This window comes from Neolamprologus multifasciatus, chromosome 5 (assembly GCF_963576455.1).
Source record: "Neolamprologus multifasciatus chromosome 5, fNeoMul1.2, whole genome shotgun sequence".
NCBI classification, from domain to species: domain Eukaryota; kingdom Metazoa; phylum Chordata; class Actinopteri; order Cichliformes; family Cichlidae; genus Neolamprologus; species Neolamprologus multifasciatus.
In genome coordinates this window covers 307118-328122 of record NC_140443.1, presented here as the reverse complement: position 1 = coordinate 328122, position 21005 = coordinate 307118, and the positions used below count along the sequence as shown (strand labels likewise).

General features: G+C 46.5%; 1 protein-coding gene across 2 annotated transcripts; it reads left to right on the top strand.

Annotated features, from left to right (window-relative positions):
* Positions 1 to 276: 276 nt before the first annotated feature.
* aldh4a1 (aldehyde dehydrogenase 4 family, member A1) lies at positions 277 to 9695 on the top strand. 2 transcript variants are annotated; one of them, XM_085161396.1, is made up of 15 exons: positions 277 to 437; positions 3001 to 3094; positions 3216 to 3308; positions 3391 to 3438; positions 3562 to 3717; positions 3809 to 3958; positions 4733 to 4807; positions 5374 to 5561; positions 6081 to 6154; positions 6234 to 6430; positions 7592 to 7639; positions 7727 to 7879; positions 8502 to 8623; positions 8752 to 8870; positions 9097 to 9695. In XM_085161396.1, the coding sequence occupies exons 1-15, from the start codon at positions 397 to 399 to the stop codon at positions 9207 to 9209; spliced, it is 1671 nt and encodes a 556-aa protein (XP_085017522.1). In that variant the 5' UTR covers positions 277 to 396; the 3' UTR covers positions 9210 to 9695. The 2 variants fall into 2 exon arrangements, with proteins under 2 accessions (XP_085017522.1, XP_085017523.1); XM_085161397.1 differs by lacking the exon at positions 277 to 437 and adding an exon at positions 2101 to 2535.
* The last annotated feature ends 11310 nt before the right edge of the window (positions 9696 to 21005 follow it).

Sequence of the window (21005 nt, the reverse complement as noted above, 5' to 3'; positions counted from 1 at the left end):
TATTGGTTACTGAGTAGCCAATGGCAGATTCGTGGAAGGTTCCATCGTAGGTAGTGGGGAGGGGGGGAATCTATGATTCCTGAAGGTTTGTAAACATATTTGCTCTTGTTTAGTCCAAACTGAGAGATTAAAAATGGTTTTCTAGTGACACGCTAGTAAAGTAGAGTTATGTCACCAATGTGTAGCGACAGCGTGAAGCACTTGAACGATATAAGTAAACCAGTGTCCCCTTTCCGGTCGCAGTGAGTTGGGATGTGTGTGTAGTCGACTGGGGGGGCGGTGTCACCTGAAAGTTGATTCCGATCGTTTATTGATCCATGTTCCGGCCAGATCGGCTCTGCTAGCGGGTCTATAGGTTTTTTCCTTCAGCGTGAATCAGCAGCTTGTGGCGGGAAGATGCTCCACGTGAGGGCGGCCGTGTGTCGGTCCTGGAGGGGGTAGGTCTGCGCATGTCTCCCGCACGAGACTCCTTGAGTTCTACAGCATGTCATTTAGCTAATTAGCCTCCTCAGGGCCTCCGACTCCGATAACCTGATATCCTGATCGATAACCGATGCTGTGACGGGACGGATCATGCGTGGAGGTCCAGGCTGGCCGTGTAGGGCGGTAACGGTCCAGTGGGTCGCTTGTGACAGGTTTACAGGTTATGTAATGACACCTGATCGGCAGCTGCTGCCTGAACTGACCGCAAACAAACTTGAACCAAGTACTTTTACTCAAGTACTGTATGTTTTAATACTACTTTCATACTCCATCACAGTCAGGGGAATAGAAGGAAGCACAGGTAAGAAGACACCTGCTAGACATTGTTACCTTTCGCACCTCCGGTGGTGCCATCTGGGAACCACTCCATGAATCCCGGAAGATCTTTAAGAATACATTTTATTACGCCATTTACCTGAAAGGTGTGTTTAATCGAGAGGCTCGGATGAAAACAAACAAGATATCTTACAAACATTTGATAAAGAAGTCAGTGTGTAAACTTGGTGTCAAACAGGTGGTTCCAGGAGCCACAACCAAAGGGGCCAGTCCAGGCCGGAGGGCATGGAAAAATACCTCAATTCAATTCAGTTTTATTTGTAACACAGCAACAGTAATCTCAAGGAGCTTTATAATGTGAGGTGAAGACTACAATAACACAGGGAAACAATCAGATGACCCCTATGAGCAAGCACTTGGTGGCAGTGGGAAGGAAAAACTCCCTTTTAACAGGAAGAACCCCTTCAGCCGTGTATAGTGCTGCGCAAATAAAGCAATGAACCATTTCACCAACTGTATTGAAAATCGGTTCATTCATGCAAAGCGTCGTTTCAGTGACATCTAGTGGTGAAAAAGGAGACTGCGTAACAGTGTTGTACTAATGGTGCTGAGAGTGATGAAGGTCTGTGTGGACGATAAAACACAACTTTGCAAAGATGGATGTCGATTCTGTAAACTCCTGTAATGTAGTAGTTTGAAGAAGGCGTGCCGGGGAAACGGAGGATGTGAGGGATGGCGTGTAATCAGGGCAGGTGTGGTTGTTTCCATGGCATCGAGATTTCAAGATTTTAATGACAAACAATAATTTTCCACTGTTTTTGTTTCTTTTCTTGTTGAAAATGTCTCCAGCTTTCAAAACGCACATTCACACGGCACTGAGGCGATACAAAGCGTTATCAATGGTCTCGACCAATCATGTGATTTATTCAGGGGACCTCATTGGTCACATGTGATTTTCCACACTGAAGCAGTGGTTCAAGGAAAATGCACCTTGGACGCTTTGGAGTATCGATGTCATACTGCCATCACTGCCTGGTTTCATGCCGTGGCCTGTAGTGCACGTGTAATGACACGTTCACCTGTACAGTCACTCATTTACAGTAAAAAGCACACGTGGTACCGCGGGCTCTCTTCAGATTACACCGGCCTGTGGGCCGTTAAAACGGGGAGTTTCAGGGGTGTCGATGACTCTGGGTTTACAGTCCAATTAAGCAGCAACAGAGCTTTCAACATAGGAGCGATGAGGATTCTGAATTATGGATGGTTGTGTTGTCCTGTCTGAGTGAAATTATGATGTTTGAGCTCCAGGTGAATCTGTAGCCTGGGTAACCTCTGTATGAAGTTCAACCTGACACACGAACGCCACGTGTGTTAATCAAAATCAGAAGAGCTACATGTTAACGCTACACGGGATTACCTGCTCGTTAAGGTCATCCACTGTGTTTCGCGTGATTTTCACTGAACGGGCTCAGATTCGTTTTGCTGTCATCGTTTGGGCTGCAGAGCCACTTGGCTGTGTGTGAATGCCCGACATGCCACCAGCCGGCGTGTCGCCGCCTCTTCCAATGCAAACAGCAGCTGGCCGACCTTGTGCTCAGAGTTCAGACGGGTTAATCATAGATGAAGGAGGCGCTGCAGCGATCCTGCTCAGCGGGATCCGGCTGGAATAACCAGGTCGTGAGAAACATCAGCAAACAGCGCGGCTCGGCCTCGGTTCATCTTCCTCTCACACACACCTGCACTGACAGATAAACAACAGATCCAGCAGAGAAACATGTGTCTGTAATGTCAGTGATTTGAGACGCTCGGGAAACCGCTGCAACTGATGCAACCACCAATAGGAGGAACGATGCGTGTGATTGACATGTGACGGGGGGGCACATTAGGGGGTCGCAGAGAAGAAGAAGCTGTGACGTGAAGACGTGGAGGTCCTGACAGACGGCTTCCCTTCAGTCAGCTCAGCCCTGTGAAAGCAGAAAACCTGCAGAGAGGAGAGACTGTGTGTGTGTGTGTGTGTCTGTGTGTGTGCGTGTGTGTGCGTGCGTGCGTGTGTGTGTGTGTGTGCGTCTGTGTGTGCGTGCGTGTGTGTCTGTCTGTCTTTGGTTACTGATTAGCTGCACAGTTCAGGAGTCCAGCATCCTCCCAGTGGGACCAGTTTGATCAGCTCAAATCCAGCTGCTCCAGGCTTGTTTTATGTACCCTGATGTGTGTGTGTGTGTCTGTGTGTGTGTGTGTTTGCAGGTTTAAGACGTTCCCCTGTGCAGCTGTGGAGGTGAAAAATGAGCCGATCCTGAGCTTCAACGAGGGCAGCCATGAGAGGGCGGAGCTGCTGAAGGTCTGAGCTCACTCTGCTCCTCCTCACCCTCCCTCCTTCTTCTCACTCCTTCGTCCCTCCCTCGCCCCTCTCTTACCCCTCTCACCCCTCTCACTCCTTACTCCCTGCTGTGTGTCTGCAGGCCTTGGCGAGCCTGAAGGGGAGGACGGAGGAGATCCCGTGTGTGGTGGGAGACGAGCACGTGTGGACCAAAGACATCAGATACCAGCTCTCTGTGAGGAAACGCTGGTCGTTCAGTCACGTTTACCTTTAGCGCACGCTGAGGTGTCACAGCTCTCTCTGCTTTCCTCTTCCAGCCCTTCAATCACTCACACAAGGTGGCGAAGTTCTGCTACGCTGACAAGGTGAGCTCATCGCAGGTGCAGCGTGACGGGACTCCTGCCATCTAATCGTGAAGCGTCCGCGCTCTCGGGGCAGAAACCCTGGTTGTCAGTATGTTTTGGTCATGTCCTCTGTGTCCCGTGCAGGAGCTCATCAACAAAGCCATCGCGGCGTCTGTGGCGGCGAGGAAGGAGTGGGACCTGAAGCCCGTCGAGGACCGAGCTCAGATCCTCTTCAAAGCCGCCGACGTCATAAGCGGACCTAGGAGAGCCGAGATCCTGGCCAAGACCATGATCGGACAGGTACGGTAGGTGAGCCGGGGGGCGGGGACAGAATAACGAGGGGCGTGTCCTCACAGTTGTTTCCCTTGTTGTCTCGTTTGTGGGCGTTCAGGGGAAGACGGTGGTGCAGGCGGAGATCGACGCTGCCGCGGAGCTCATCGACTTCTTCAGGTTTAATTGCAAACACGCCATCGAGCTGCAGCGGCAGCAGCCGCTGGACGCAGAGGGAAGCGCCAACACGCTGCTGTACCGAGGCCTGGAGGTAAAAATCAGGTCACATCGTGACTTCCTCACGTAGGAGACAAATACGCTGACATCAGCAGACGATTGATGAATCAGCTGTTTCTGATTAACCGTGACCTCGGAGTCACATGCTCACGCTGCGGTGGCGTTTGTTTGGACCTGCTCGTTAAAGCCACGTGTTCAGTGTGACTCGAGAAGAAGCGCCGTGTGTACGAAGGAGGCTGAGAGTTAGCTGTAGCAACAACAGAAACACATTTTACTCTGCACAACATGACATCACTTCCTGTTGTCGCCATAAGTGGAAACGCGATGATTTTGTGTAGTCCAGCGTTGGACCTGCTGTGAAGCGTTGGACCTGCTGTGCAGCGTTGGACCTGCTGTGAAGCGTTGGACCTGCTGTGAAGCGTTGGACCTGCTGTGCAGCGTTGGACCTGCTGTGAAGCGCTGGACCTGCTGTGAAGCGCTGGACCTGCTGTGCAGCGTTGGACCTGCTGTGCAGCGTTGGACCTGCTGTGAAGCGCTGGACCTGCTGTGTAGCGTTGGACCTGCTGTGCAGCGTTGGACGTGCTGTGAAGCGCTGGACCTGCTGTGAAGCGCTGGTCACAGCGATGATTATGATTGGTTCTCTTGCTGTGTGTGCTTTTTTTTTTTTCTGTGAACCTGTGAGTGAAGGAAACGGCGCTCTGGGGCACGTTGCATGTGTAACGCCTGCGTGTCACACGTAAACAGGTGGACCTGTGAGGCGGTGCTTCCTCCTCGGGTCAGCTGACGCTCTCATGTCTTTGTCTTTCAGGGGTTTGTAGCTGCCGTGGCTCCGTTTAACTTCACTGCCATTGGTGGAAACCTGGCGGGCACCCCGGCTCTGATGGTGAGTGTGGTCGTGTTTGTGTCAGCTGGCTCACAAAAGCCTCTTTCACCGCCGCGCGCTCGGCTCCACTCGGTGTGACTCGGTGTGAGGGGTCGTTATGAGCGACGCGGCGAGCGTCCCGTGATGTCACCTGTTTCTGCAGCTTCACCAACCAGCTGAGATTCAGTGTCTGATGTTTGACTCTTCTGTGAATTTAACTCACACTGTGGGTCACCCACTGGTGGCTCAGTTCTCTTCTGACTTTAATGAACAGACAGGGCAGTGCGAGGCTGCAGGTGATGCGTCCAAACACCCCACAGGTCAGATTCAGGTTTAACGTTCCCAAAGCTCCCAGATACCGGACGATTTCCCCGCAGGACGTGAGAACATAACGAGCTGCTGCCGCTCACTGACCTGACGGCTCCTTCTGTGCGTTCATGCTGCGTGACTGATTTGTTTGGGCTAATAGATCAGATGACTCTGCTCTTAATAGAAGCAGCTGTCTTCATTAACTCGCTTTTTAATAAAGTTGTCCTGTTTGTGGCTGATGGAGGATCTGATCTGTGGACTGTTGTCATGTCTTGCAGGGTAACGTCGTTCTCTGGAAGCCGAGCGACACCGCCATGTCTGCCAGCTACTCTGTGTATAAAATCCTCAGGGAGTGCGGCATGCCGCCAAACATCATCCAGTTCTTGCCCGCTGATGGTCCCGTGTTCGGAGACGCCGTCACCGCCTCGGAGCACCTGGCAGGCATCAACTTCACCGGCAGTGTGCCGTAAGGATGTTTACGACTGTTTCCACACAAGAATGTCCTGCAGAGTCTAAACACTCAATCTCTGAATCTCGCTGTGCACCAAAGCTGGAGCTCCGCCTTCTTGGACGCTCTGTTAGTACAGTGACCTCACAGCAGTTATTGGTCAGATCATTAAAATACTCCAGCAGCACAAACACAGTCCAGAGGTTCAGTTCAGGTGAAGCTGGTCACGCCCCCAATAATAACAAGCTTAGCACAGTTTAAACAGGTGAGCTATAAAAACTTTGTCCCCTCCCACAGGTGTCAGCTTGTCTCTGACTCCTGAGGACTGAGCAGTAAATAAAACTGTGACGCTTTCTTTAATACAGCCGTTATAACAGTTGTTATAAAGGGGGACCAAAGGGGCCGTAAACTAACATCCTGACTCGCTGCTGGCGCCTCTGCTGGATGTTAGTGGAACTGCAGTTTCAGTTTGTCAGAGTTGATGTGTGAAACGTCTTTCGTCCTGTCCGTCTCTTACAAATGGTTCTGTGTTCGTAGGACGTTTAAGCGTCTTTGGAAGCAGGTCGCGCAGAACCTGGACGTCTACAGGACTTTCCCTCGACTGGCAGGAGGTCAGGAGCGCTCCTCGCTGTCCGCTCTCACTACTTCGTTTCAAAGCAGCTCGTGTCCGTCACTTCTTTGTGTTTTCAGAGTGCGGGGGGAAGAATTTCCACTTCGTCCACACGTCAGCGGAGGTCCAGAGCGTGGTGATGGGAACCATTCGCTCGGCGTTCGAGTATGGAGGTCAGAAGTGCTCGGCCTGCTCGAGGATGTACGTACCGGACAGCCTGTGGCCGCAGATCAAAGAGCAGCTGCTCGCCATCCACAAGGACATCCGAGTGGGCGACGTGAGTACAGAGAGCTGCTGCGTGTTGGCGTGGAGCGGCGAGCGGCTTTGCTCGCCTCAGATTTCATGCAACACGTTCAGTTTGGTTTTTATCTGTTTGGGTTTTTTTAATGACGTCAGCCGAGAATCAGAACGGGTCGTTTAAAACCTCGGACTTTACGAAGGACGACTCTAACATCGCTCGCTTACCTGAAACACGTGTGGACGAATCGCCCGCATGTTGAGACAAGTGTCACAGTGCCGGCTTCACACAGACCCACTAATGTAAGCTGAGTTCAAGTCCCAGTGTAAACCTGGGACAAATGGGCGTCCTCTATCCTCCTCTATTAGTGGTTAAGCTAACACCAGCGTTAGCCTGCTATTGTCAGAAAATCGAGAGATTAACATCAAAGAGTTATTTCACACCACCTGGATCATATCTATTCAAATGTAGAGGGATTGGCTGACACACAGTGACAAACATGCTGCTCCCAGCAGGCTCCTGTTCAGTGTCTATGACTGTAAAACTGTTGTGGTGGGGAGACCAGCTGTTCTGTGTGTTTGGAAAAAGAAACGCCCGCTGTCCCAGCTTTACACCAGGACTTGAACGCAGCTTACATCTGCGCGAAGCGGGCAGCATTAATTTGTGTCTTTTGACCACGTGTGGCGTCTCCTGTGCGTATCAGGCGATTCGTCTGCGCGTGTTTGAGGTTTTGTGGGCGAGTTGCAGATGTTAGCGTCGTTTGAGACGTGCACACAGAAGCGGTTTCAAAAGTCTGAGCTTTTCATAAGCGATCAGTATTTATTCAGGGTTAGATGTTCATTCATAACAATTCAATTTTCAAAAACAGGGAGCTTTATATCGTAAGGTCGACCTACAATAACACACACAGAGAAACCCCAACAATCATATGACCCCTATGAGCAGCACTTTGGCGACAGTGGGAAGGAAAAACTCCCTTTTAACAGGAAGAAACCTCCAGCAGAACATCCAGCTGATTCAGCCTGACGTGCAGAAGCGTGCAGTCGTGTTCGCACTCACGTCCTGCATTATTTGAGCGTTAATGATTTGCTGCAGGTGACTCAGTCAGCTGTGGGCCACCAACAGGACGTGGGGGCGGTCCTAAAGTTTCGCTCTGAGTGTGTGATGTTTGAGTCTCACTGATTTCCTCTGTTTCCTCAGCCTGTCGAGGACTTCAGCACCTTCTTATCAGCCGTGATCGACGACAAGGTAAACATCCTGTCGCTTGGAAAAAAGTCTGTGTTAGTATGTCGGTGGGTGACGTCATGAGCCCCGTTTGCTCGTCTCCTCCTGCAGTCGTTTGGGCGGATAAAGAAGTGGCTCGAGCGCGCCAAGTCTTCCCCAAACCTGAAAGTCATCGCCGGAGGAAACTGCGACGACAAGAAGGGCTACTTCGTGGAGCCGACCATCATCGAGACCAAAGACCCGCAGGACGCCATCATGAACGAGGTACGGACTGAAAATCAGCGTTTTTACCGCCTACAGGACGGCGCTCGTGTGTCCGACAGAAACGACTAAACAAATCTGAAACGCGAGGAACGAGAAGAACCGCAAAGTTAAACTTGTTCTTTGACTTCAGAAAGCTTTAAGTTTACGTTTAGCAGGAAGTGCTCGTGCTGATTTGTGGTTTTTCCATAAGCGTCCACACGGGGGCGCTGCAGTCGGCTGCTTTCACGCGATCGATGAAAGGAAACAGACTTGAGCAGTGACTTAACTTCATCTGCTCCTTTGTTTCTCCCTCTTTGCTTCTTTTGTCTCGAAATGTTTGAGTTTTATTTATTTTGAGCATGTTTAAAACATACAAACAAAGAAGCATCAGCTTGTTCCCATCACCTCGGTAACCGTCTCCCTACTTCCTGTGTGCATCCTTCATGAGTCCTTATTTACAGTTTCATGTATGCAGCTTGGCGAGCGCACACGGGCGTGTCGGCGAGCTGCGTGAGCGAGTGTCACGGATCATTATTACCTCAGCTGCTTTCCTCACGATGTTGTCATGTTCACGCCATCTGCATGTGTCCGCCTTCCTGATCCCGTGTTTCTGCGTGTTTAAATGAACACGCGTGTTCTGCAGGAGATCTTCGGGCCCGTCCTCGCCGTCTACGTTTATCCTGAGAAGGACTACAGAGAGGTTCTGCGGCTGATCGACGCCACGTCGCCGTACGCGCTGACCGGAGCCGTGTTCGCCAAGGACGAGTAAGCCTCGCCCTCAGCCACTTCCTGTTTGACTGTCAGTGGGTTACAGTGAGAAAGAGGCGGAGCTCTAACAGCGATGGATTCAGAGGAAGTTTGAACTCTGTGTGTTGTTCTGGTTTCCGTCACAGGAAGGTGATCGACGAAGCCTCCAGCGTGCTGAGGAACGCCGCGGGAAACTACTACATCAACGACAAATCCACCGGCTCCATCGTGGCTCAGCAGCCGTTCGGGGGCGCCAGAGCTTCAGGTTAGCATCGCCACTGCTCTGACCTCAGCTGGAGCGTAACAGAGTACATTTACTCGAGTACTTTCTGTTTTGTCTGATCAGAATATCACAGATATATCTGAAATATTTGTCAACGCCTGTTACACGTGTTACGTAGTTTGTCCACCAGAGGGCGCTTACCTGACGTAAACATAAGTGAGGACCAAACGACGTGTGACCATAAGACGCTGTTTGCTTTGTGTGGCAGGTACAAACGACAAACCTGGAGGTCCTCACTACGTCCTGAGGTGGACGTCTCCGCAGACCGTGAAGCGGACGCACGTCCCCCTCACAGAGTGGAAGTACCCCTACATGGGCTGAGGAGTCCGTCCGCTGAGACCAGGCGCGGCCCGATCTCCTCGTCGCTGCACTGAACGTGTCTTCCATCCTAACACGGCTGCTTTTCTAATCGATCATGGTAGAGTCATCAGGTCCTGCGAGCACGGCTCAGGCCTCAGATGATTAGTTCATTAATCGGTCGTATCTGTCCTGTGAAGAGTCGTCATTGGTTTAAAGTTCATGATTTAAAACTCTAGTCGAAGTCTCAGATCTGTTTCCTGTTTTAGAGTTTTTTCTATTTCTGTGTGACCTCATTTCCTGTGTGACGTAGAAATAACTTCCTGTTTGAGAGCGCAGACAGTGAGCGTCACCTGCAGACCTCACGCTGACTCGTCCTCGGGCTGCAGATGTCCGTCCCTGCCGGTCTGGACTCGCGTCCGACTCTTTGACTCAGAGCTGTATTTTGAACGCGCCTGCCTTAGAAACTCTGATGGTCACTTTTCAACAATAAATAATAAACATTTGGTCTTTTATGCTTCCTGTGTTTGCTCAGCCTCACTTCAACAGTCACACATCTATATACCTGCAACACATCAGATTCATCAGGGAGGATGAAAAGTGGCAGCTTAGACGTCAGATTTCCATCAGTAATGGGGAACATCTAAGAGCTGATGTAAAGCTACGCATACAGATCAGTACTTTTGACTCCCATCTGCCAGTGTTGGGGAGTAACAGAGTGATGTCCACCCCACTGTTACTCGTTTTAAGATGAAAAAGCTAGCTGGTGTTGGTGTGGCGAGTAACCTTCAGTAATGGTAATAAATACGTTTCTTATATAATAAATATGTATTCTGATATGTTACTCTCATTGAGTCACATATCAGAATACGTTACAGAATACATTTTGGGACATGTAATCTGTAATCTGTAGTGGAATACATTTTAAAAGTAACCTTCCCAACACTGACCACTGGAGCACAAACTGTGTCATCAGGACGCTGCATCAGAGTGAACGCCATCCCCACAGACGCAGAGGACGGGAGAGAGTCTGCACTCAAAGCCGCCATCGGCCGTGAGGAAGCACAGAGTCAGCAATGAGGCTGCGACTGATGCCTCCACCAGCTACATGTCGACTTCCCAGGAGTTTAGACTTCAGTGACTTAAAAACATGAACATAGAGCAAACATGGAGAGGGGAAGGCTGGAGCTGAAACAGACCCGCTGTGATTGTAGATCTTATCCTGCAGCCTTAAGTCTCTTCAGGCAACTTTTGATGTGATGGCTGTGTGTGCTCAGCCCTGCTGTACACCCTGCTCACCCACGACTGTGTGGACACACACAGCTCATCACTAAATCTGCAGACACAGCACCTCCATCGGCTGCATTTCAGATGGAGACGATTCTGCTAACAGAGCAGAGGTGAGAGCCCTGATATCATGGTGTCCGAACAACAACCTGCGGCTCAGCGAGACCGAGGAGCTCATCGTGGACTACAGGAGCACGCAGGGTGGAGGGCACGCTCCCTCTTAGATCGAGGGGACAGAGGTGGAGAGAGTCAGATGCTTCAGGTTCCTGGGGATTAACATCAGTGAGGATCTGAGCTGCTCACATCACGTGGACGTGATCGTAAAAGCAGCGAGCTCTTCTTTCTGCGCCGGCTGACGAGGTTTGTGCTCTGGACCCACAGTGCTCACCATCGAGAGTATTCTGTCTGGCTCGCATCCTGGGGATGGCAGCAAGAGACAACTTAAACTGGACTCTACTTTGATTCTTGTGCGCACATTAAAGACACATTAAAGACACAGGAAGGGAGAGGTTTGCATGCTGCTGCGCTCACAGAGGGAAGGTAAAGGCTTGTAGATGTAAATCTGAAGCTCTTGTAACTGCATGGATTGGCTTTGCTGACAGTTACCTGATAGGAGGTTGCAGCCAGAAATGCTGCAACGCTGCATCGGAGACTTCTGCTATTATACGAGCACTTCCAGGACAGAGATCATGGCGGGATGGTAGATGGCGCTGCAGCGACCAGTAGCACCGACGTGACAAAGCCATGCACACGATTACAGGAAGGGGTCTGCAAGAGAGAAGGACAGGTGCACATTTACAGTGAGCGTAAATATTTATTTATCATTTCAAGTAAAAACTGACATGAAAGCTTAAAGCAACATTAGATTTTTTTAATATCTAAAAATGTTTTCAAAGACAAATGTGCCAAATAAAAATGTTGTGCTGCTCTTTTACAGCACTTTACAAAGTACGTGGACTTCTCTCAGTGTTTGCATCCAAGAACACGATTTATTTCTTATCAGTCGCTTTGTACTCGACAAGATCTGTGATTAACAGAATAATTACAACAACATTTTGTTTTGAAAGACGTAAATCGACATTTAATGTAGTCAAAAATGAACAGCAGAGTTTATTATAAACCAAGTTTATAATAAGTTTATAATAAACTTATTATTATAAACTTATTATAATAAGTTTATAATAATAAGTTTATAATAAACTTATTATTAATAAGTTTATAATAATAAGTTTATTATAAACTTATTATAATAAACTTATTATAATAAGTTTATTATAATAAGTTTATAATAAACCAAGTAATCAATTACACACTTGGACGTGTTTTATATCAATCTTATTAAATATATTATGGCTTAAATGTACAAGAACCTTTATATACAATTACATAATTAACCCAAGTAAAAGTAGTTTTCTACTATTAAGCCCGATTAATCGAACAATAGCATCACCGATCAGATTATTAAGTCCATGTTTTTACACATGTAGAAGGTCAATTTCATCATTTTACGTTTCTGTCACGAGCCAAACTGTCCTGTTGGAGCCGCGACATCATCAGACCGAGCAAAATGTCCCGTATGTTGCGATGCCACTTTCTGACCAACAGATGGCGCTCTCACAAATACCAAAATCTAATTTTACTGTGATTTTATCAGACACGTGCTTTTGTCCTGGTCTTTGTTTTAGATGAGGTCTAAAAATTTTACTGCGTTTTTATTAAAATAAATGAACATACAGCGCATGTTTAAACTATGTCCAGCTGGCTGTGCGTTGTGCTGCTGGCATGCCAGAGTTTCCCTTGATGGTCAGACAGTCAGCAACCATTCAGTGCTGTGATGTTTCCCACAAACGTAGAGAAGTCTGTGGTTTACAGCAAACTGAAGAGGCCGAACAGGCTGGAAGGACAAAAAGTCAGAGCTTCATTTCTAACATCTTTCATTTAAAGCAGCGGTCTCCAACCTTTTTTGCGCCACGGACCGGTTTATGCCCGACAATATTTTCATGGACCGGCCTTTAAGGTGTCGCGGATAAATACAACAAAATAAAACTAGTATTGGTACCGAAAAAAAGAAGATTTATTCATAACACACGTGAAAAGACCCAGGAAACCGAGTTAACGATAAAAACGATAACAAAATAACGCTGAAAACCGATAAAAACCCTGAAAACTACACATTTCACACCTGAGCCTCAACTCTCGCGGCCCGGTACCAAACGACTCACGGACCGGTACCGGTTCAAGGCCCGGGGGTTGGGGACCGCTGCTTTAAAGCATCATTTCAGCTCAGACCTGTGACCTCCATCAGTGGCCACCAGAAACTTTCAGTCTGCAGGAAATCCAGGTGAGTTTCTCACCTGAGGCCGTCATTACTGTGTGTATAAACCAGCTGATTGCTGCAAAGGAAGAGGCAGCAAAACCAGACAAACAGCTGCAGGTAGAGGCGGAGCCACGCCTGAAAAATGTGAAGTCAGAGGTCACAAAAGAAAGTGAAAGTGAGAGAGCAGCAGAGCTGGTTGAGGTTGAGGGCGGCCAGGACCCAACACGTCCCTGCACCTGTACCTTCAGGTTCGGCCAGTTCCTCCACCTGTAATGGTTTTAAGGGACAGAAGACGCAGTCCTCAACCTGAGCTCCATCTGCAGCATCCAGTGCTTGCTGCAAGCTACGCGCACCCCCAGCTAGAGCCACCTGAGCCTGCTGTGATCCATGCACAGCCCAGCGTAGGTTTCTGCACCTGCTGGTCCTGCTCTGTCTAAGCCAGAGGTCTGCGCCGAGCTGCACCACCAGCAACCTCAGCTGGTCTACAGTGGATCGTCGCTGGCACCGCTGCTGGCCTCCAGATAAGCTCTAGTGATGCTGCTGACCACGTGGCTGCCCTCCTGAACACTTGTTTCAGACTCCGCCCCATTCATCCTTTGTTTTGGTCCTTTCTTTCCACTCCCACACACCGTGACAATGACAAGAGCAACAGAGCACCGGAGGAACCAGTAACTCAACAGATGTAACGAGGCCAGTGATGAATTATAAACAGATCTGAAAAAGATAAGAAATTCACCACCTGGGTCACAAGATCAACTCCAAACTCAATACACTTGTGAGAGATCTGCTAGGCTTGTCTGACCCTGTAGCTGAAGTGGAAACAATTAGGGTGAATGGAGGAATTGTCAGCAGAGGCTATTGAGGCATTAACTACTCGCCTGGAGCATCATGAAGTCCTGCGGTCAAAGCTGAGGACCTGGAGTCCCACTCAAGAGGAAACAACACTCGGTCTGTGGAGGGAAAGGAAGACAAATCTTTCTTATAATATATTTCAAACCTTGAACCGTGAAGTGCTGCTGTCCCCAGGCCTTTACTCGAGCTGCAGAAATGTGGCTTTTCTGTGGACGTGGCAGTGGGAACGTTGAATAGGGCGCAGCTTCGTCTATTGGGATGAAGCGCAGTCTGGGGAAAGGAGAGCAGCCCGGAGAGCGAGGGAGATGCTACAATAGTTCATTAGAGACAACAACAGCCACATGTTGGGAACGAATACTTCAGTCTCTAATAGCAAAATAATTAATTCAATTCAATTCAATTCAATTCAATTTTATTTATATAGCGCCAAATCACAACAAATGTCGCCTCAAGGCGCTTCATAGATACAGAGAAAAGCCCAACAATCATATGACCCCCTATGAGCAAGCACTTTGGCGACAGTGGGAAGGAAAAACTCCCTTTTAACAGGAAGAAACCTCCGGCAGAACCAGGCTCAGGGAGGGGCGGGGCCATCTGCTGCGACCGGTTGGGGTGAGAGAAGGAAGACAGGATAAAGACATGCTGTGGAAGAGAGACAGAGGTTAATAACAGATATGATTCAATACAGAGAGGTCTGTTAACACATAGTGAGTGAGAAAGGTGACTGGAAAGGAAAAAGTCAATGCATCATGGGAATCCCCCGGCAGCCTACATCTATTGCAGCATAACTAAGGGAGGATTCAGGGTCACCTGGTCCAGCCCTAACTATATGCTTTAGCAAAAAGGAAGGTTTTAAGCCTAATCTTAAAAGTAGAGATAGTGTCTGTCTCCTGAATCCAAACTGGAAGCTGGTTCCACAGAAGAGGGGCCTGAAAACTGAAGGCTCTCCCTCCCATTCTACTTTTAAATACTCTAGGAACAACAAGTAGGCCTGCAGAGCGAGAGCGAAGTGCTCTAATAGGGTAATATGGTACTACAAGGTCATTAAGATAAGATGGGGCCTGATTATTTAAGACCTTGTATGTGAGGAGCAGGATTTTGAATTCAATTCTGGATTTAACAGGAAGCCAATGAAGGGAAGCCAAAACAGGAGAAATATGCTCTCTCTTTCTAGTCCCTGTCAGTACTCTTGCTACAGCATTTTGGATTAACTGAAGGCTTTTCAGTGAGTTTTTTGGACATCCTGATAATAATGAATTGCAGTAGTCCAGCCTGGAAGTAATAAATGCATGAACTAGTTTTTCAGCGTCACTCTGAGACAGGATATTTCTAATTTTAGAGATGTTGCGCAAATGGAAGAAAGAAGTCTTACATATTTGTTTAATATGTGCGTTGAAGGACATATCCTGGTCAAAAATGACTCCAAGGTTCCTCACAGTGTTACTGGAGGCCAAGGTAATGCCATCCAGAGTAAGAATCTGGTTAGATACCATATTTCTAAGCTTTTCAGCGCCGAGTACAATAACCTCAGTTTGATCTGAATTAAGAAGCAGAAAGTTAGTGGCCATTCAAGTCTTTATGTCTTTAAGACATTCCTGCAGTTTAACTAATTGGTGTGTGTCATCTGGCTTCATGGACAGATAGAGCTGGGTGTCATCTGCATAGCAGTGAAAATGTATGCTATGTCTTCTAATGATGCTGCCTAGGGGAAGCATGTATAATGTAAACAGAATTGGTCCTAGCACCGAACCCTGTGGAACTCCATAATTAACCTCAGTGTGTGAAGAGGACTCTCCATTTACATGCACAAATTGGAGTCTATTAGATAGATATGATACAAACCACTGCAGTGCAATACCTGTAATACCTACAGCATGTTCTAATCGCTCTAATAGGATATTATGGTCGACAGTATCGAATGCTGCACTAAGGTCAAGAAGGACAAGCACAGAGATGAGTCCACTGTCAGAGGCCATAAGAAGATCATTTGTAACCTTCAATAAAGCTGTTTCTGTGCTGTGATGAGCTCTGAAACCTGACTGAAACTCTTCAAATAAACCATTCCTCTGCAGATGTTCTGTTAGCTGTTTGACAACTACTCTTTCAAGGATTTTTGATATGAAAGGAAGGTTGGAGATTGGCCTATAATTAGCTAAGACTGCTGGGTCTAGAGATGGCTTTTTGAGTAAAGGTTTAACTGCAGCCACCTTGAAGGCCTGTGGTACATAGCCGATTATTAGAGATAGGTTGATCATATATAAGATCGAAGAATTAATCAATGGCAGGACTTCTTTGAGCAGTTTTGTAGGAATGGGGTCTAAAAGACACGTTGATGGTTTGGAGGAAGTAATTATTGAAGTTAACTCAGAAAGATCGATTGGAGAAAAAGAGTCTAACTTAACATCAATGGTACTAAGAGTAGCTGTAGATAATATTACATCTGTGGGATGATTATTGGTAATTTTTTCTCTAATGATAAAAATATTATTTGTGAAGAAGTTCATGAAGTCATCACTAGTTAACGTTAAAGGGATGGTTGGCTCAACAGAGCTCTGACTTTTTGTCAGCCTGGCTACAGTGCTGAAGAGAAACCTGGGGTTGTTCTTATTTTCTTCAATCAGTGATGAGTAGTAAGCTGTTCTGGCTTTGCGGAGGGCTTTCTTATAAAGCAACAAACTATTTCTCCAGGCTAAATGATGATCCTCTAAATTTGTGACACGCCATTTCCTCTCCAGATTACGAGTCATCTGCTTTAGGGTACGTGTTTGAGAATTATACCACGGGGTCAGGTACTTCTGATTAGAGACCTTAGTTTTCACTGGAGCTACAGTATCCAGAGTCGTACGTAGTGAGGAGGTGAAATTATTAACAAGATAATCGACCTCTGTTGGGGTAGCGTTCAGATAGCTGCTCTGCTCTGTGTTGGTACAGGGCATTGACGATGATAACAGTGGCTGGATTATATTCTTAAACTTAGTTACAGCGCTTTCAGAAAGACATCTACTTTGATAAAGTCCACTCTCCACTGCTGCGTAATCAATTATTGTAAATGTTATCAAGAAATGATCAGACAGGAGAGGGTTTTCAGGAAACACTGTTAAATGTTCAGTTTCTATGCCATATGTTAAAACAAGATCTAGAGTGTGATTAAAGTGGTGGGTGGGTTCTTTTACATTTTGAGAGAAACCAATTGAGTCTAACAACAGATTAAATGCCATGTTGAGGCTGTCATTTTTAGCATCAACATGGATGTTAAAATCACCCACAATAATTATTTTATCTGAGCTCAGAACTAAATCAGATATAAAGTCTGAGAAATCAGACAGAAACTCTGTGTAAGGCCCAGGTGGACGATAGATGATAACAAGTAAGACTGGTTTCTGAGTTTCACAGCTGGGGTGGACAATGCTAAGCATCAGGCTTTCAAATGAATTAAAAGTCTGTCTTGGTCTTTCATTAATTAATAGACTGGTGTGAAAAATTGCTGCCACACCTCCCCCTCGACCTGTGCTTCGAGATTTCTGGTAGTTAGAATGACTCGGGGGTGTTGATTCATTTAAACTAACATAATCATCCTGCTGCAACCAGGTTTCTGTAAGGCAGAGTAAATCAATTTGTTGATCAATTATTAAGTCATGTACTAACAGAGACTTGGAGGAGAGAGACCTAATATTTAATAATCCACATTTCACTGTTTTACTCTTTGGTTCAGGTGTGGATACTGTATTGTTCTTTCTTTGTAAATGTTTAAGTTGTTTGTTGCTGGTTTTTAGTTTGTTTTTTGTCTTTTTGGAAGCAGACACAGTCTCTATGGAGATGGGTTTTTGGGCGGGTACATATACCTGGTACTTTAAAACTGCCATAACATTACCATGGATTTGAGAGAATTGAGTCTAATAACAGATTAATGCCATGTTGATCTACATGGATGTTAAAATCACCCACAGTAATTATTTTATCTGAGCTCAGAACTAAATCAGATAAAAAGTCTGAGAAATCAGAAACTCTGTAAGGCCCAGGTGGACGAGAGATGATAACGAGTAAGATGGTGTCTGAGGCTGAGCATCAGCAAACACACAAACTGCTTATGTGCAGCTCACAGTGTGTTACTGATAAAGGTCCAGCAGGTTCACTCAGAGATGGCAAAGGTGTAAGAAAAGGCTCTGCTGAAAGATAAGACTGCTTGATGAACTGCAGATTAAAGATTACATGCAGTGTCATCATTTGTAATGACATACTCATCTGTATGTGATGGGTTTTGATTAATTATGTATTTTTGTGAAACGTCCTGCAAAACGCACAAGTATACTAACGTTGTGTTATTCACATGTTGCATAAAAATAGGTTAGTTTGTGTGATTGTGTAACAGATCCAAGCTGAATATGTTCATTACAACCACAGTTACACTTGTTTGTATTCTCATGCACTAACATTACTTTTGTGTTATATTAACACAGCAGGTCTGTTTACCTGTGCATGTAAATGAGGGTGGACTCTTCAAAGAGATACTTTTTACTTTCTTACTTTGAATACATTTCAGAGTAAATTTGCTTTTTCACTTTTACTTGAGTAAAACAGTTGAGTCAGTTCTTCAGCTTTTACTGCAGTAGTGTGGTGGGCGTGGTCTGCGGTGCAGGGGAGGCAGATGCACCTGCGATCACGCCTCGCCGACATTAAGGCTGAACTAGGTCCTGATTGTTGTTGTTGTTGTGGTGCATGTGTCGGTCTGCAGAGCTGGAGCTGAACATGTGAACGTAAATAAAAGTGAAAATTAGCATAAGAAGGTCGTCTGGTCTGTCGTGGTTCATTTACAACAAATATCAGAGTGTGCACAGAAGTGCAGAATCTCTGCACGTTGCCACCTCAGCTGATACGTTTAGAGTATTTCAGCTGTTAAACTATAAAATGTGTTTCATCTTCTGCACATTGTAGTTTCAGCACAGCGGATACCTGAGGTCACACTCGAGGAGACAGTGTGAGCTTGTTTGGATCCGACCGTAGGGAAAGCAGATGGGAGGGACTTTTGAAATATCCTCTGTTTTCTGGACTCGTGTTTGCTTAGTGGCTTCAGTTCAACCTGAGTGCTCATCAGAGGGGATAAGTGTGTGTGTGTGTGTGTGTGTGTGTGTGTGTGTGTGTGTGTGTGTGTGTGTGTGTGTGCGTGCACGCTGTAATAATAGAGCAGCTGATCGAGGTCTGGTGAAATCTTCATCACGTCTCTGCATGTGCAGCAGCTTTAATTTTTCATCTTTGATGCAGCAGGTGCAGAATCTGGAAAGTAACGTGCTCAGAAACTACAACATGATGATCTTATACTTTCAAAGAAATAAACGTCCAAAACAAAACGTAATCCACGATCCAGGCCATGACACCACCACAAACTGGAAACTGGAAACAGCATCTCTGTGCCCAGTGAAACCAGTCTGACATCTCCAGGTTTGACTGAAACTTGCAGCTGCCCACATGGACGAGCTAAATGGCTTCTGATGGTCAGAGATGTCATCCTTGAACCAGACGAGCACGACAACACTCTGACTGAACTGCAGGGCTGCGCCTCAAACCCCTCTGACACCATCGCCGCTCTCGAGGCCTCTGTGGAGCGTTCGTCTATGGAGTTAAAGAAGGAGAAATGTGAAGATCTTACACACTCCAGGAGGAATAATGTAAAGGGACCCGGGATGAGTGTGTTTCACAACATTGGGCGGAGGTACTGTCTCTGGAGGAGAAGCCGCTTATCGATCGAGTGAATCACCAACGTCCCAAACAAAGTGATCCTCCTCAGCCTATCATCTCACACTAGTACCATGAGGAAAGCTGCAGAGAACAGGAACCTGACGCATTCTGGGTTTAAAATAACTTCCCAGATTTGTGCCAAACACAGAGCCGCATTTGCAAATGTGAGAGTTACTGCGTGGGACGTCAGGTACGGTTGGTACGCCCTGCAAAACTAAAAAGCAAGAATAACGCTGACACAGGGCTGTGTTTCCATTTTCCATTCCGCCGCTGCCTGTTTTACTTTCGTATATGCAGCCATAGTTCATATTCGTGTTTATTGATCCATATAATGTTTGTTTGGGGTGTTAGTAGGGAGGGGAGGGGGGGTCCCACGCCCAGCTGTTGTTGCTTTAAATACTGCAGATAATAACACTCCCTACTTTTAACTGACGTGGCTGCTGAATAATGTAAAGCTCACAAGGAGAAACGTGTCCTTCGTTAGTTGGATGTGCGAGGTTTGAACGATCCAGTTAAAAGATTAGTTAAAAGAGGGAAAGTTAATTTAAAGGATAATTGTCATATACAGATGTCGGTGGGTTGAGAATGTGTACCACTCTACCTTCCCTGCTAAAGCGAGAGGTTTCCATTTGTACATAAAAGCACAATATCAGACAGAAACAGATGTGATTGTGGTCGAGCTGTTTCCTTTACCTCTCTACTGAATGTGGACCGTCCATTTTTCTTCACGGCACATGTCCCAAACAAACCTTGTCATTGGTGGGGAATTTAACTGTGTTGGACCTTGACAGATCTTCTTTAACTGAGCAGGTCAGGAACAACTCCAGAGCATTTCTTAACACTGTTATTGAAAATTCAAATGTGTCTGATGTTGAACTGCAAACCCCACTGTGGGATTACGCTTTCTTCTCAACTAGGCATAATTCATTCACTTTCTTTTGGATGCCAAATCAACGCCATATGTCATCGACACAAATTCTCACAATATCGTCATCTCCTATCACTTCCCTGTCACATTAACCTTAAACATCCAAAATGAAACTAGACCGCAGCAAATATGGTGGCTTCACCCTCTCTTGTTGGGCGAGAAGGATCTTCATGAATGTTTGGAAACACAGATCAACTCGTAAACTTAGCCTGCTACACTTTGTATATGATAAATATGAATATAATGATCTACTCTCAGCAAAAATCAGTGAAGCTTGTTTGTACACAAGCAGAAATACTTTGAGCTTGATGACAAACCAGATAAAATACTAACAAGACACCTGAGGAAACAAGAACAATGATGCAGGCGAGGCTTCAACGGAGCTCAGAGACATTAACAATCAATATGTCTGATTCTATCAATATTTATACACTAAGCAAAATATAGATTGTGACTCAAAAGTTCTTGGATAGCAGCACTTCTCCAAACCTAGGGGAGGATGAACTCGCACACTCACAACAGAACAATAAACTCACAACAGAAGAAATCAAGAGAGCAGCTGCTTCAAGTGAAATCAATAAGGCTCCTGATGGCATCAAACATTTACTGAAGCTCTGGTAGATAAAGTGCTCCTCCCACCCTTACAGAGGAAATTATTACTGTCATTTATAGGAAAGTAGGAAGGCTGAGGATGTTCTTATCG

What these genes read in the sequence shown, in the direction of transcription:
- aldh4a1 (XM_085161396.1), top strand. Translation starts at nt 397, where the DNA reads ATGCTCCACGTGAGGGCGGCCGTGTGTCGGTCCTGGAGGGG. An exon ending in AGTTCTGCTACGCTGACAAG is followed by an intron (nt 3,439 to 3,561) that starts GTGAGCTCATCG and finishes TGTCCCGTGCAG; the next exon opens with GAGCTCATCAACAAAGCCAT. An exon ending in CCAAGACCATGATCGGACAG is followed by an intron (nt 3,718 to 3,808) that starts GTACGGTAGGTG and finishes GTGGGCGTTCAG; the next exon opens with GGGAAGACGGTGGTGCAGGC.